Source organism: Haliaeetus leucocephalus, unplaced genomic scaffold (assembly GCF_000737465.1).
Source record: "Haliaeetus leucocephalus isolate CR32 unplaced genomic scaffold, Haliaeetus_leucocephalus-4.0 Scaffold143, whole genome shotgun sequence".
NCBI classification, from domain to species: Eukaryota; Metazoa; Chordata; class Aves; order Accipitriformes; family Accipitridae; genus Haliaeetus; species Haliaeetus leucocephalus.
The window spans coordinates 2,084,147-2,096,460 of record NW_010972579.1 but is presented as its reverse complement, the minus strand read 5'-3'; the positions used below and the strand labels follow the sequence as shown (position 1 = coordinate 2,096,460).

At 45.5% G+C, this 12,314-nt stretch overlaps 1 protein-coding gene across 1 annotated transcript in view; it reads left to right on the top strand.

The window, feature by feature from the left end:
- Positions 1-5,384, top strand: part of FBXO45 (F-box protein 45) — a 6,718-nt gene extending 1,334 nt beyond the window's left edge. Inside the window, exons 3-5 of the mRNA XM_010561289.1 lie at positions 2-227; positions 413-769; positions 2,819-5,384. Of these exons, the coding sequence (XP_010559591.1) occupies positions 2-227; positions 413-769; positions 2,819-3,004 (769 nt within the window). The 3' untranslated portion in view covers positions 3,005-5,384. The remainder of the gene's footprint in view (position 1; positions 228-412; positions 770-2,818) is intronic.
- The last annotated feature ends 6,930 nt before the right edge of the window (positions 5,385-12,314 follow it).

Genomic DNA, 12,314 nt, shown 5'->3' with positions numbered 1-12,314 from the left:
CGGCGGGGGGGCCGGGCTGGCGTTTGCCGGGGCGGGTGCTGGAGCTGGTCTTCTCCTACCTGGAGCTGCGGGAGCTGAGGAGCTGCGCGCTGGTCTGTAAGCTGTGGCACCGCGTCCTGCACGGCGACGAGAACAGCGAGGTGTGGCGCAGCTTGGCGGCCCGCTGCCTGGCGGAGGAGGCCCTGCGCACCGACATCCTCTGCAACGTGCCCACCTACAAGGGCAAGGTGAGCCCGGGACGCCCCCCGCCAGCCTCTCGGGGACACCCCTCCCCAGCCTCTCAGCAGTACCCCCAGGTGCTCGGGGACACCCCCCTAGCCGCTCGGCCCACCCACCGTTGGAAACCGGGGGGGGGGGCTGAAAAACGTGACAGGATTTTATCTCCCCCCGCGCCTTCCTCCATCTCCCCTAGGTCCGTGCCTTCCACCACGCCTTCAGCACCAACGACTGCTCGCGGAACGTCTACATCAAGAAGAACGGCTTCACGCTGCACCGCAACCCCATCGCCCAGAGCACGGATGGGGCGCGGACCAAGATCGGCTTCAGCGAGGGCCGCCACGCCTGGGAGGTGTGGTGGGAGGGCCCGTTGGGCACCGTGGCCGTCATTGGCATTGCCACAAAGCGGGCGGCCATGCAGTGCCAGGGTTACGTGGCCCTGCTGGGGAGCGACGACCAGAGTTGGGGCTGGAACCTGGTGGACAATAACTTGCTGCATAACGGAGAGGTGAACGGCAGCTTCCCCCAGTGCAATAATGCTCCCAAATACCAGGTGAGTGGGGCTTGGTGCGGGCTGGAAGCTCCACTGTGTCTGACTGGCGGCTGGCTGTCAAGACCCTCCTCCCTCACGTGTCCTGGCTGTCTGCTGAATTGGTCCTAAAAGCCCACTTAAGGGTCTCTTTGCCTTCCCTGCAGACGGCAAATGATTCCACCTTGTGAGGCCTTTCCCCCTTTGTTTCCTGTCTCCTCAGGCTACACCTGTGTGTGGTGTTCAGTGTACCTGACCCTCAGTTGTTTCCGCGCTTTTATGTCCAATATTGAGCGCAAAGCGTGTACCGTGGGTGTCTGTTTAGACACCATGTTGCTTTTCGAAATAAAAGCTGAAAAGACTGTTGTAGCCTTCTGAAGTAACGACTTGCCCCACACCACAGCAAGGTGAATGTCTGTGGTATTTTACCCCTTTGTTGCACGGCAGTGTGAGCTGAGGTTAGTGCTTAGGTAAGAGTCTTCCTGCAAAAACCTGTAGCAGTGCTGAGTGCTGCCTGTTTGCTTGCTGGCAGCATTCCCATAGGTGACATCCCTTGGCTGGGGTGCTGGGATGTGATGTTCAGATAATTTCAGGTTATTAAAGAGCAAGTGCCATTCCACTGTCTTGTCCCTATAGAGGTGTTTATCTTTGTTCTTCTGGCTGCTCACACAACTACATTTTGACTGCTGGATTTCCTTGTGTTACAACTTAAGGTGTATGCATTATAATTTCCATCTCATAATGCTGTGGCTTTGTACGAGTATTGGCTTATGTTTCAGTTCTGGGTGAAGATCTGTGTAGTAACTTGTATCTGGTATTCCTAAATTTCATGTGAAAACTCACCGCTGAGCACTCAGTTCTGTCTGAAGGTTACACCTGCCGCTTTGGGGAATAATACCTAAAATCAGTGTAGTTAAAGAGATTCAGATCTCTTACCATTTGCATGTTCCCTAGCATGCAAATTGGGTTGGCACTTTCCAGACTCGACCCTTTGTGGTTGCTTTCTGCGGTCCTTGTGTAGGCCTTTCTGCAGCAACAGGGTGAGGAAAGGTTTTGAAGCTGAGAGTCCTGAGCTCATGAGGGGACTCAAGGGTGAGCACAATTGCTGCTTCCTCTATAAAAATCAGAGCTCAAATTGGTCATCCTTTGGGGTATTTTGTGTTTATTAAGACATGTACAGGGATCTGCTCATAGAAAACATACTTAAAGGAAACGTGTGTTTATTAGTGTTGGTTAGAAGAAAAATGTGTTGGCTGGAAGAAATCCCCAGTACTGGGGCTGGCTGGTGAAAAATCAGAAGTTTGTGTGGCATCCTGCTGTGCTTGCTGCTGATGTCTGGGACTTCTATTTATGTCTAAAATAATGTGAACTAGATAAATGCAGGGAGCACCATGCATGCCTAGATCTGAGTCTCTTACTGTGTTAAGTGTTGGTTTCACTCGTGTGTGTGTGTGTACACATATATATATATTAGGTTTTTCACGCTTGTTTTGCCTAAGCTTTGCACTGGAATTTCCTTCTGCCTTGGCAGGGAAATACCTGTGTCAGCAGCAGCACCTGCATAGTAGTGTATCCTGGTATATTTTGTGGGTGGCACTTACCTTTCTAAAACAAGTTCATTGTCTTGAAGTTGCTCTTCACAGAGCAATTACTGCTTAGCGACAGCAGCAGCTAAATACAGAGTTCAGGTAACTTGGAGGCCATTACAAAGTTTCCAAAACTCAGCAATATTCTGAAGCACGTGGCATGTAGTACACTCACTCTTGATGCTCTCGCAAGGCTCGTATGAGAAGGGTTATGTTTATTACTATGTAGGTGGTTAGATACAGGCTGCCTTCTGGAAATGGGCAGCCGAGGTACTCAGGATCCTAGTGCATTTGGGCGAAATTGAGAAATTTGAATCCTAAAAGTAATGCAGTCATGAGAAACAGGAAAGCCTTGCTTTAAAATTACCTGCTGCGTTATAGATGGGCTATGCTTTATTTTTGTGTCTCCATTTGAATATGCTGACTCTTTCTGTGGTTTGTTTTGTTTTTTTTTTTTTTCATTCCCCCCTCCTGTCTCTGTTTACAGATAGGTGAAAGGATTCGAGTTATCCTGGACATGGAAGACAAAACATTAGCGTTTGAGAGGGGCTATGAGTTCTTGGGAGTTGCCTTCAGAGGACTGCCAAAAGTTTGCCTGTATCCAGCAGTGTCTGCTGTGTATGGTAACACAGAAGTGACTTTGGTCTACCTGGGAAAACCTCTGGATGGATGATGTGGATTGTTTCGTTGGGACATCAAGATGTGGATGATTGGGAGGAGAAATCTGCATGTTGGTTGGAGGGAAACGTGTATTAAAGGAAAAACAAAAAAGTGTGGGTGTGTGTCCAAGAACCGTCGATGGAATTGCACGGAGTTTTGAAACGGAGGACCAGCCATACTTCAGGAATTGTGTTACATTTCCTCTTTCTACCAGGCCAGAAAAATCCTCAGGGTTGCAGTTGGTTGAGTGGGAAGCTGACACATGCATGTTGCAACAGATTTCATTGCTAAGATGGCAGTGTGTGACCTCAAATATTTAAGAAAGGATTTGATACAAAACTGCTTGAGGAAATTAACCTGAGATTTGTAAGTAGCGTGTTTTGTGAAAGACTCCCATTTTAAAACTGCTTGTTCCTTCCCTTCCCTCCTTTGGGCCAACGTGGGTACCGAAGGAGAATGAGTCTGGTTGGGTTTTATTTACAGTTTTTAACGTACTGAGAAGCGTGGTCTGTCTGGACTGCCCTTCCCTAGTATAATGATACAAAATGCGTGCAGCTATTTTTAAGTGTATTTTAAGGGTTGTATATATAGAACATGTTGAAAAGAACAGTTAAAAGAAAGGGTTTGCTTTATTCTAACTTGGACGTAATTTCTTAAAGGGAAAAAAAACCCCACTACGTGGCATCAGAAAATACACCTTGGACAGGTATATAACATTCATCTAAGTGTACTTCTTCTGTTGTATTGTAAAGCATTTTGGGATGCTCTTGTGGAGTACGGTGCTACATTGGGTCATTTTCTGTGAAAGTTTCCATAGCTTTAGCAACAGTTTTGTTCTCTGTAGGAAACAAAATGTTTTCCCCACGAGTTTCCTTTCAGCAAAATTTGTGGTTCCCTTTAGGAAAGGAAGGCACAACATAGCAGTGAGCTTGTCTTCCTTTCGGCATAAAAAATACTAACTTTTGAAAGCATTCTTACACTTTCTAATCACTGCTGCGAAATGTTTCAAAATAACGAGGAAGGAGCATTCAGTTTCTGAATCCAGACCTTGTTTTTGGCTTAAATGGCTTTATAAGGCTTTAAGACTTGGCTGAACCTTTAATTAAGTAAAATCCCCCAGTACCCAAGTATTCACCTGCCTGTTTTTAGTCTCACCAACCCTTTCATGGGGATTCTGGATCAGGTTCAACGTTTGGGCTTTTCACTTGCACTGTTTTTTTAAAAACCACGTACAAACCCCTCGGGTGTGTCGGTGTGCTGTGGCATACACAGGCCTGGGCGGCTGTGAAGCTGATGGGTGTAGTAAGGAGGGATCTTCTGGTGAAACAGCTTTCCTCTGAGGTTGAAAGTTCTGTAGGGAGCCCCAGAAGGGCTTCTTTTAATAGGGCATTAAAATCTGTAAGCCCTGCGGCTAGCTCTTGACTCTTGTTTCTTGTTGGTTGGTGTTTCTCAGAGCTGTCTGAACTATTTCAGAGTTGGGCATGCTTTTCAGAGAGGGAGCAGTAAATGTTTATACAACCTCTTTTTGCTTTATTTGCGTGAGAGAATGTGAATTGCTTAATATCGGACACTGGTAATTCTCTGAACGTGGAAGAGAGAGGAATTCCTCTTAGGCTGTTGCTCGTTTCCCCCACCCCTGCCCCATTACTTGAGTAATGCGAGGAGAGTGGTGCAAACAGATGAGGGTGGCTCCTAGTCGCTGCTGCTGAGCTATCCTTGGAGTGCTTTTTACCTAGTAGATAACCAAGTTCTGCACTGGAACACAGTATGTATGTACATCATTACCATTTAAGAGGATTTTGAAGTATTTATTTGTTTTGTGTGTTTATTGCTTAAAGGCAATATTAAGGTCCGTTCCTCTTGGCTGCGTTAAAGAAACAAAATACGCAGTGAGAAATTAAGATGTTTTAAGTGGTGCTGAGAACAACCAAATAAATGATGTGGCACGAGCATACGAGTACCTTTTGGAAAAATCTCTTAGAAGCATTGATTGTACTAGACTGTAAATTATGTATCTGCATAGCAGAAGTGTGGGGCATGAAGTAAGGGGGGGGGGAACAAAACCCTGTCCAATTTCAGAAAGTAAAATTGTCCCCGAGATGAATGTATTCTCAATGCAGTCCTGAAAGATGTGACCTCTGTAGCTTGTTCATGAATCCAATTAGATGCAAGTAAACCCTGAGAACTTCCGAGGAGTTTTATTCACAAATTAAGATTGATTTCCATTCTTCAGGCTGCGTCTTACCCTATAAATAATTTCCCTCTAAATGAGAAATGCTGAAAGTTGAACATTCCTTAAGGGTGGGTTTGGGAGGGACTCACTTATGTAAGATTATAACTTATTCCTGGAGACCAATGCTGGCTGTACAAAATATTAAAATAAACTCTGCTATAATTCAGAAGGATATATTGGTGTGGATTGTTGTAATGACGTCAGTGGAGCACTGATAGGAAAAATGGGGTAGCAGTTCAGTGCACCAAGAAGATGGAGGTGTTGGGACTGTGTGATTTGCTGCGTGACTGCTTGAAAAGAGAAAATCTGATGAGTGGTTAATGAGGACTTGAAAGCTCAGTAGTCTAATAGCTGTGTTTGGGAGACTGCATCCTCCGAAACAGGGATGCTGGCACGTGGGAGTGTGGGAAAAGGTTTTCCTGATGGCTGGAGGTCTCTGGATTCGAATTGAGGTGTTGTGCTCACTGTTGCGGCTGCCCTGCCCTGCTGCCGTACCAAGGTGCCTCTTTCCCAGGTCAGCTTCTCGGCTTCTCTCTGTTTCTCTAGCTTTCTGTATGGAAGTTCAGTGTTTCATGGTGCTTTTAGGAAGAAGTAGGTGATTTTAGGAAGAAGTAGGAGACTGTGTTGCAGTTGCAAGCTCTGAGGCACATTCCAAACTCTCTGCATCAAGAATTTGCTTTTAAGTAGTGAACTTTTGGCTAACATCTCTTTGAGCTTCTTCAGGAGCAAAGAGCTGGCTCTTTTAGCTGGCTCGCTAAAAATGTAGAATCGCTTTTTCTAGCCTGAGGTACTTCAGAGTTGGCTAACAGCTGTTTGAAGTATTTTCCCTACCCCAACTAGTCATTTAACTGCTTTGGTCAGGAGGAACATCAGCTGTTCATAGCTCCCATAACAGAAATCAGTCAGATTCACAGGTCTTGGCTTCAGAATCCTGCAGGACATCCAGAATTTTTTGATAAGTGAGCATTTTGTCTATCATTTGAATAAACCTCAGAATTCCTGGTGGTTTAAGTGTGCTGCAAAATCTGTTGGGAGCTTAACAGTTGGTCATCTGATCTGGTCATGTTTCTATGTCTGAGGAAGCAAACAGCTCAATATGGCCGTTTGTTTCAGGGCAGAGTCTGTTCTTGGCTTCGGTGGTGGCTTGTGTTGGCCTGAAGTCGGTTGTGTGACTTCTTTTTCCGTAAGAGGACAGAGGTATTGCTGGAATGAACTAATAAATCAAGATGGCATGGGAAATTTGCCCTGGTTGGGGTATTTTCTTGAAAATGTTTCTTCCCCCCCACTTAAAATGGAGTGGTGAGTGTGCATTTCTTGGGAGTCCTGTGTGTGCCTTCTGCTAGCAAACACCGTTTGGGTTTGTTACTTTTGGCCATGTTTCAGGTGACAAAACTAGCCTGGAGCAGATGGCCTTGATCTTGTGGGCTGAACTTCTGCTGCCTCAGATGTGGCTGTATTCTTCTCTGCCTGCCTCTGAATCTGATAGCAAGCTGGAACATACTAGCTTTTTTCTCCGCTTACCAATGATCTACATTTTTAATTCCTTAACACACCGGTGTGTTTTCCAGATGGCTGTCTCTGTTTTTTTTTTTTTTTTCCTTTTCCATTTTCACTGGGATGATGGCAGCAGTGATGAATTAAAATAACACTTGGCCTGATAATAGTTTGATAACACAAAACTTATTTTCTCTAAGTATTTGAGAGGTAACCAGCTCTGTGTGATTCCTGAGCCTGTGTATTTCAATACTGATATTTCAGTTCTAGTTAAATCTTTACACATTATAAATAGCTCTGGATGCTGGCAGGAACACAGCTAGAAGTGCTGTGTGTGCTGCTCTTCTCCGGAACAGTGCCGGTTCTTGCACAATACAGATAATTTGGTGAAATGTGTAGCCAGAAAATGGCACTACTGAAATCTTGCTCTAGGATCCTTTCTACATTTACAAACCAGGTTTTTAAATGGTTAGGAGTGTGATGTGCTTGATTTCTGAAAGTGATAGTAGTCCACCTTGCACTAAGTTGTAATTCAGTTGAAAGGGAAATTAAGTAAGTGGTAAATGAATACAGAAAGCTTTTCCTACAATGATGCTGAAGCTGCTAATTTATACTTTAAGCAGTTTTTTTTCATACTGCTGTATGATGCTGTACATATTGTGTGACTTCCGAATGAATTCTCACACCTCCCCACAAGAGGGCAAAGTTAACAGCGCTGTGGGAGCCTAGACTTTGAATTTCCTAAGCATTGTGCAAATAAATGTTTAATGTGGAACCTTCTCCGTTAGCATTTGCTTCCTGTCCTCTTAAAAAAACAAAACAAACTAAAAAAACCTCAACAAAACAGATGATTGTGGAGAAGTGGATAATGGATATAGATTTTTTTTTTTAAATGTACTTCTTCATTTGAACCCCTGATGCTGAAATTAGGCTGCACAAATCTTTGCATTTCAGAAAATTATTTTCAGTGACAGCGAACTGAGCTGAGACTCTGAGATCACCTTAAAAGGTAGAAAGGGATTTGAGAGGCTTAAACAAAATGTCATTGTTGCCGTTGAAGGTCTGCTTTTCCCCAGACTTGCTTTTCTTCCTCTTAGGCATTTATGACCAGGAAATAGTGATATCATCAAAAGAGTATTTAAAAAAAAAAAATCCATTTCAGTTGAAAAAAAAAAACCCCACATCATTGAAAAAGGATTTAAAAATAACTCATTGTATATTACAAGTGTTTATTCTTCTGCAATTTTACCAGCTCAAGAACCAAGGGTGTCTTTTTTCCTTCCATGCCTGCACTTGCAGATTTGTTGTGAGCTAGCTGGAGTTGTTTCATGTTTGCTTGTTTTATTTTGTCTTTTTAATCCATGTTGTTCTACCTATGTTAACAGCTACATATTTTCCTGCAGGCAATGTTTGAATGGGGAAAAGTATGCAGGTATAACCTTGCCTGTTATCGTCTTTCGCGTAGTGTCTGATCTTCCTGTGAGCTCCCAGTTTCTGTGGCTAAACCTTTGGTAGTTTTACCCAGAAACAGCAGGAGTGTTGCCATGTGTGTAAGCGAGTGACCATCCTGGGACATGCAACCTTTATATGTCTACAGTGCGTTAGTGCTCAGGATGGGCGCTGTGTCCCCAGATATTTTACTGTGTGCTTTGCAAAGTGATTTTTTTTATTTTATTGTCCTTTCTTGAACTTCTGATTTCAGGCCATGAATGTGCTCGTTTGCACAAGTGCAGCCTGTGCATCTTTAGGGGCACGCTCCAAAGCCAGGCACAGGTGTGAAAACAGCTGTTTTACAACAGTATGTAGGCTACAGCTACAAAATGCTATTCTCTTGCAAACATTCAAGCTCGTTAACGTACCTGCAGCAAGACATGCTGGCATCCTTCGTTCCTGAAGCAGTCTGTCAGCTTCGGTTTGCAGCAGGTGAGTTGAAAATCGAGGCGAGACAAAACCTGATCAATAACAGGAAGCAAACACATATTTTCAACCCAAGCAGGTGAGCATGTGCTCTGTGCATGACCTCTCCCTAGACTCTCCATAGTCCAATAATGTCTTAAATCTGAGACCGAGTGGGATATGGGCTGTTGCCCATCCACAAAACCTCCACAGTACCTGTTTACAGGTAACAAACTGCTGGTTGCAGCTTCAACTGCAAGAAAGACTTCAGTGATTGTAGAGTGCAAGCCTGCAAGTGAGTTATTAAACCAAGGTTATGGAGTTATTTCCTTAGCATCCTATGCTTAGGAGAAGTAAGCCGTATCTAATTGCTTTTAAATAGTAATTTAAGAGAGTATGGTCTGCCAGCCTCAGTATATGACTAAATAATTATAAAGTGCTGGATAAACCTGCCAGTAAGGAAATGGATGTTGACCAAAATGCTTTTTGTATGATACTCTGAATACTGCAGTGGTTGAAGCTTTTCAGCCTCTATGTCTGCCGTTTCCAGATCACCTTTTTTTGGTTTTTTGTTGGCTTGTTTTTTGGTTGGTTGGTTGGTATTTTTGCTGCTCAGGTGACAGAGAAGGCTTTTCTCATGCCAGATCCCATCTGACATGGGGGCATCTGAGCCCTTCTGCAAGGTCTTGTGCAAGAGCAGAGCTTGAGGGGAGGATCTCATGCTTTGTAGACAGCCAAGAGATTTTATCTCAGCTTTAGCATACAATTTTGTCTTATTCCTGGAAAAATAATTGATGCATGCGGAACTGGAGCAGAGTTGGAACAAACATTAGTGGGACTCGGGAGAGTGTACAATATGGAAATAAGTTGGTTTTAAGGGTCAACCTGTGGCCCAGTGGTCTCACCCCACCGTGCTATGCATCTCTGGGATGTGGCTTGTCTTTACTGGCAGACTGTTAGCAGCTCTTCTCAGAAGGAAAATGGAGTACAGGAGGGGAAGATCTACTTTATTAATCGATGCATCTGTTTGAACTTTCCTCCCTCTTGCATTCCTCTGTTAATTCAGGTCTCAGATTGAAAGGTGAAAGCCTGCTTTGACTGTCTCCCAGATACAGATGCGGGGATGAGGTTTCAGATACAACAATGATGTTGCCTTCGTCTTAGAGTTTGTTTCAAGAAACACAGAAACTTATATCCTGGCAGTTTTTTTCTGTTTCCTTAAGCAAGAGCAAGGAATATGCCCAATGGGAAAGAGGGTGCTCCAATCCTGAAACCCTGCAGACTGGCTTTTCTCTGTCACTTGTCCCTAAAGTATCACACTAGAAAGGGGGGATGCTGAGCCCCACGGCTGATGACCCAGGAAGGGAAGACTTTGGAGTGTGAACGCTCCAGCTTGCTTCCAGCCCTGATTGCAATCCACCTTGAGAAGAGCTGCTTGTGAGATAATGCTGCCTAGCAGGGATGTTGGCTCTCCTGGCCAGAGGGGAAAGCTGGGTGGGATACTCTTAGCTCTGTAAGGAGCTGAGAGAGTTTCACTTCCCTTCGCATTTATGACAGAATTACTCACTTCTCTTAAGCAGAACAGCAGCAGGAAGGGAGTACGTGTGACTACAGATGGGAGTAGTTTTTCTTGCCACAATTTGCATTGCTGAATGATGTTACAGCAGTGACTTGTCCCTATCTTCTCCTTCTGGTGACTTAGAGCCTCCAGTCCTGACAGTTTTATGCTAAAAACTTTGGTGAATGTGCTGGTGTAGATGGGTCAGGGTTTTTTGTTGCTTTTAATGGTTTACTTTATTCTACACTACAAAAATAAGGTCAATTTATCCACATCTGGCAATACTGTGGGGAAAAACTTGGGCATCACTTTCAGGTCTAGGTGCCAAAAGTGACCAAACTGTAGATGTAAGCAACTTGGTTGTGGGGCTTTCCTGCTCTTGAGGAGATCTAGGAGGAAAAATCAGTTGTCTTCTCTGGCTCCGGGTACTTGCTTCTCCTGCAGATGCATTGCAAGTAGTTCTCTAGAGCACCTGGACTTCCAGTAGTGTCTGTCTCAGATCTTGAGTTGTAAGGGAGTGGATGCACTTGGCTTCCAGTTGCTACAGAAATACAAGGCTCTGCTGCTTCAGCATCTGGTGCATCCTGCTGCATGCTCTACTCCACAGACCTTGTGATCCAGATGTTCTGCTGCTCTCTGAGGAGGAGGTTCACTTTGGTGTGGTGGTGGATCCCTTTTGCAGACCTCAAACCCCCAGCCTGGGAAAAGTGGGTGGGTGAAGGCTACGAGAGGCGGCAGGAGCCTGGCCACAGGGTGGGCTGGGCCGCGCGTGCGGGCGAGCAGAGGGGGAATTGAGATCACTTCTGCGGCTCTCCCTTCTGCAGCCCGCTTCCTCCTCGTTTACATCTTGTACGTTGTCAGATGTGGGAGAGGGAAGAGCAGTGACCGCAGGGATGGAGCTGCCTGGGCTGGACCTGCCTGCAAGAGGGGAACCGGGGTGCAGCCTTGCCCCCAGTGCGGGGGTCCAGGAAGCTGCTGTGGCTGAGCCACTGACCAGCTCCCCTCTTCCCTTCCTGCACAGCGCTGTGCTCTGAGAAACATCGTTTTGCTTTCTACTAAGACCTATTTCTGCCTTTCTTCTGAGCCCTGTAGAGGATGCTTGCACCTTCTGGAGACTAAAGGGACAAAAGGGGGGATCCTCTGAAAATTGCTGCTGTGGGGCTCCTGGTTGGTGCCTAGGTCCTCGGTCAAATGTCCTCCAGGTGTCATTTTACCAATTGTTCCTGCTGGAAGCTCACCTGGGTCCCTGTGGGCTCATTGCATGTTGTCAGTCTGGTGGGGTTATTTCCTTCCCCCTCCACCCTGAGCTCACACAGCCCTGATGTCTGCAGGTGTCAGGAACCAGCGCATCGCTGCAAAGGCAAGTGACCAAGCCCTGCACTCTGCTCAGAACAACCCAGAATTAATTCTGAGTTCAAAGAAGTCGTCTTCTCTGAACCCCCTCTTTCCATCAGAAAACGTGGCAAGAGCTAGGAGATTCCTGATGGCTGAAAATGGGGGAGCAAAGGTGAGCTTAGTTGTGTATAAATGGGTAATTGTAGAGTGAGAGCCTGCCAGCAGCATGAGCTGCTGCTGGAAAGGGAGCAGGAGTGGGGTGGCAGAGTCAGCCCAGAGGAGGATGCTCTGGCTACAGGGGGTTCCAGGCACATGAGCTGCTGCAAAACCAGAGCCTGAAGCTTTAGTTCAGTGACTGTCGGTGCTAGCACATGCATTTCCTTGGAAGAGGACCAAGCGTGGCTAGGTAAACAACCAACCAGGTTGTTTGGCTACAGCTGGGGGAAAAAAAAAATATTTTGAAGCTGATTATAAATTGCTGATTTTTGTCTCTTTGTTTCCCCTGCAAGAAATACACTGGAGGGAAGCTGTGCTTCTTGCAGAGCTCCAGTTCAGCTGCAGTGCTGGGGCTGTAGAGATGCCCATCCTCATGTACGTTGATGCATCCGTGCCATCCTGGGATGGGGCATGTCCTCTGCTATTCCCTGGGGATAAACTGGGTGAATTCCCATCGAGAAATTCAGCCAGGCAAACTTCCAGAGCTGTAGTTTAAAGTCAAGCCATCCAGCTGGCCATTTTAGCTGTTTCCTTTTGGCTATGTAACGAATGATCTGTTTTCTTTTTTATGTTCATTGTTCATCTTAAATT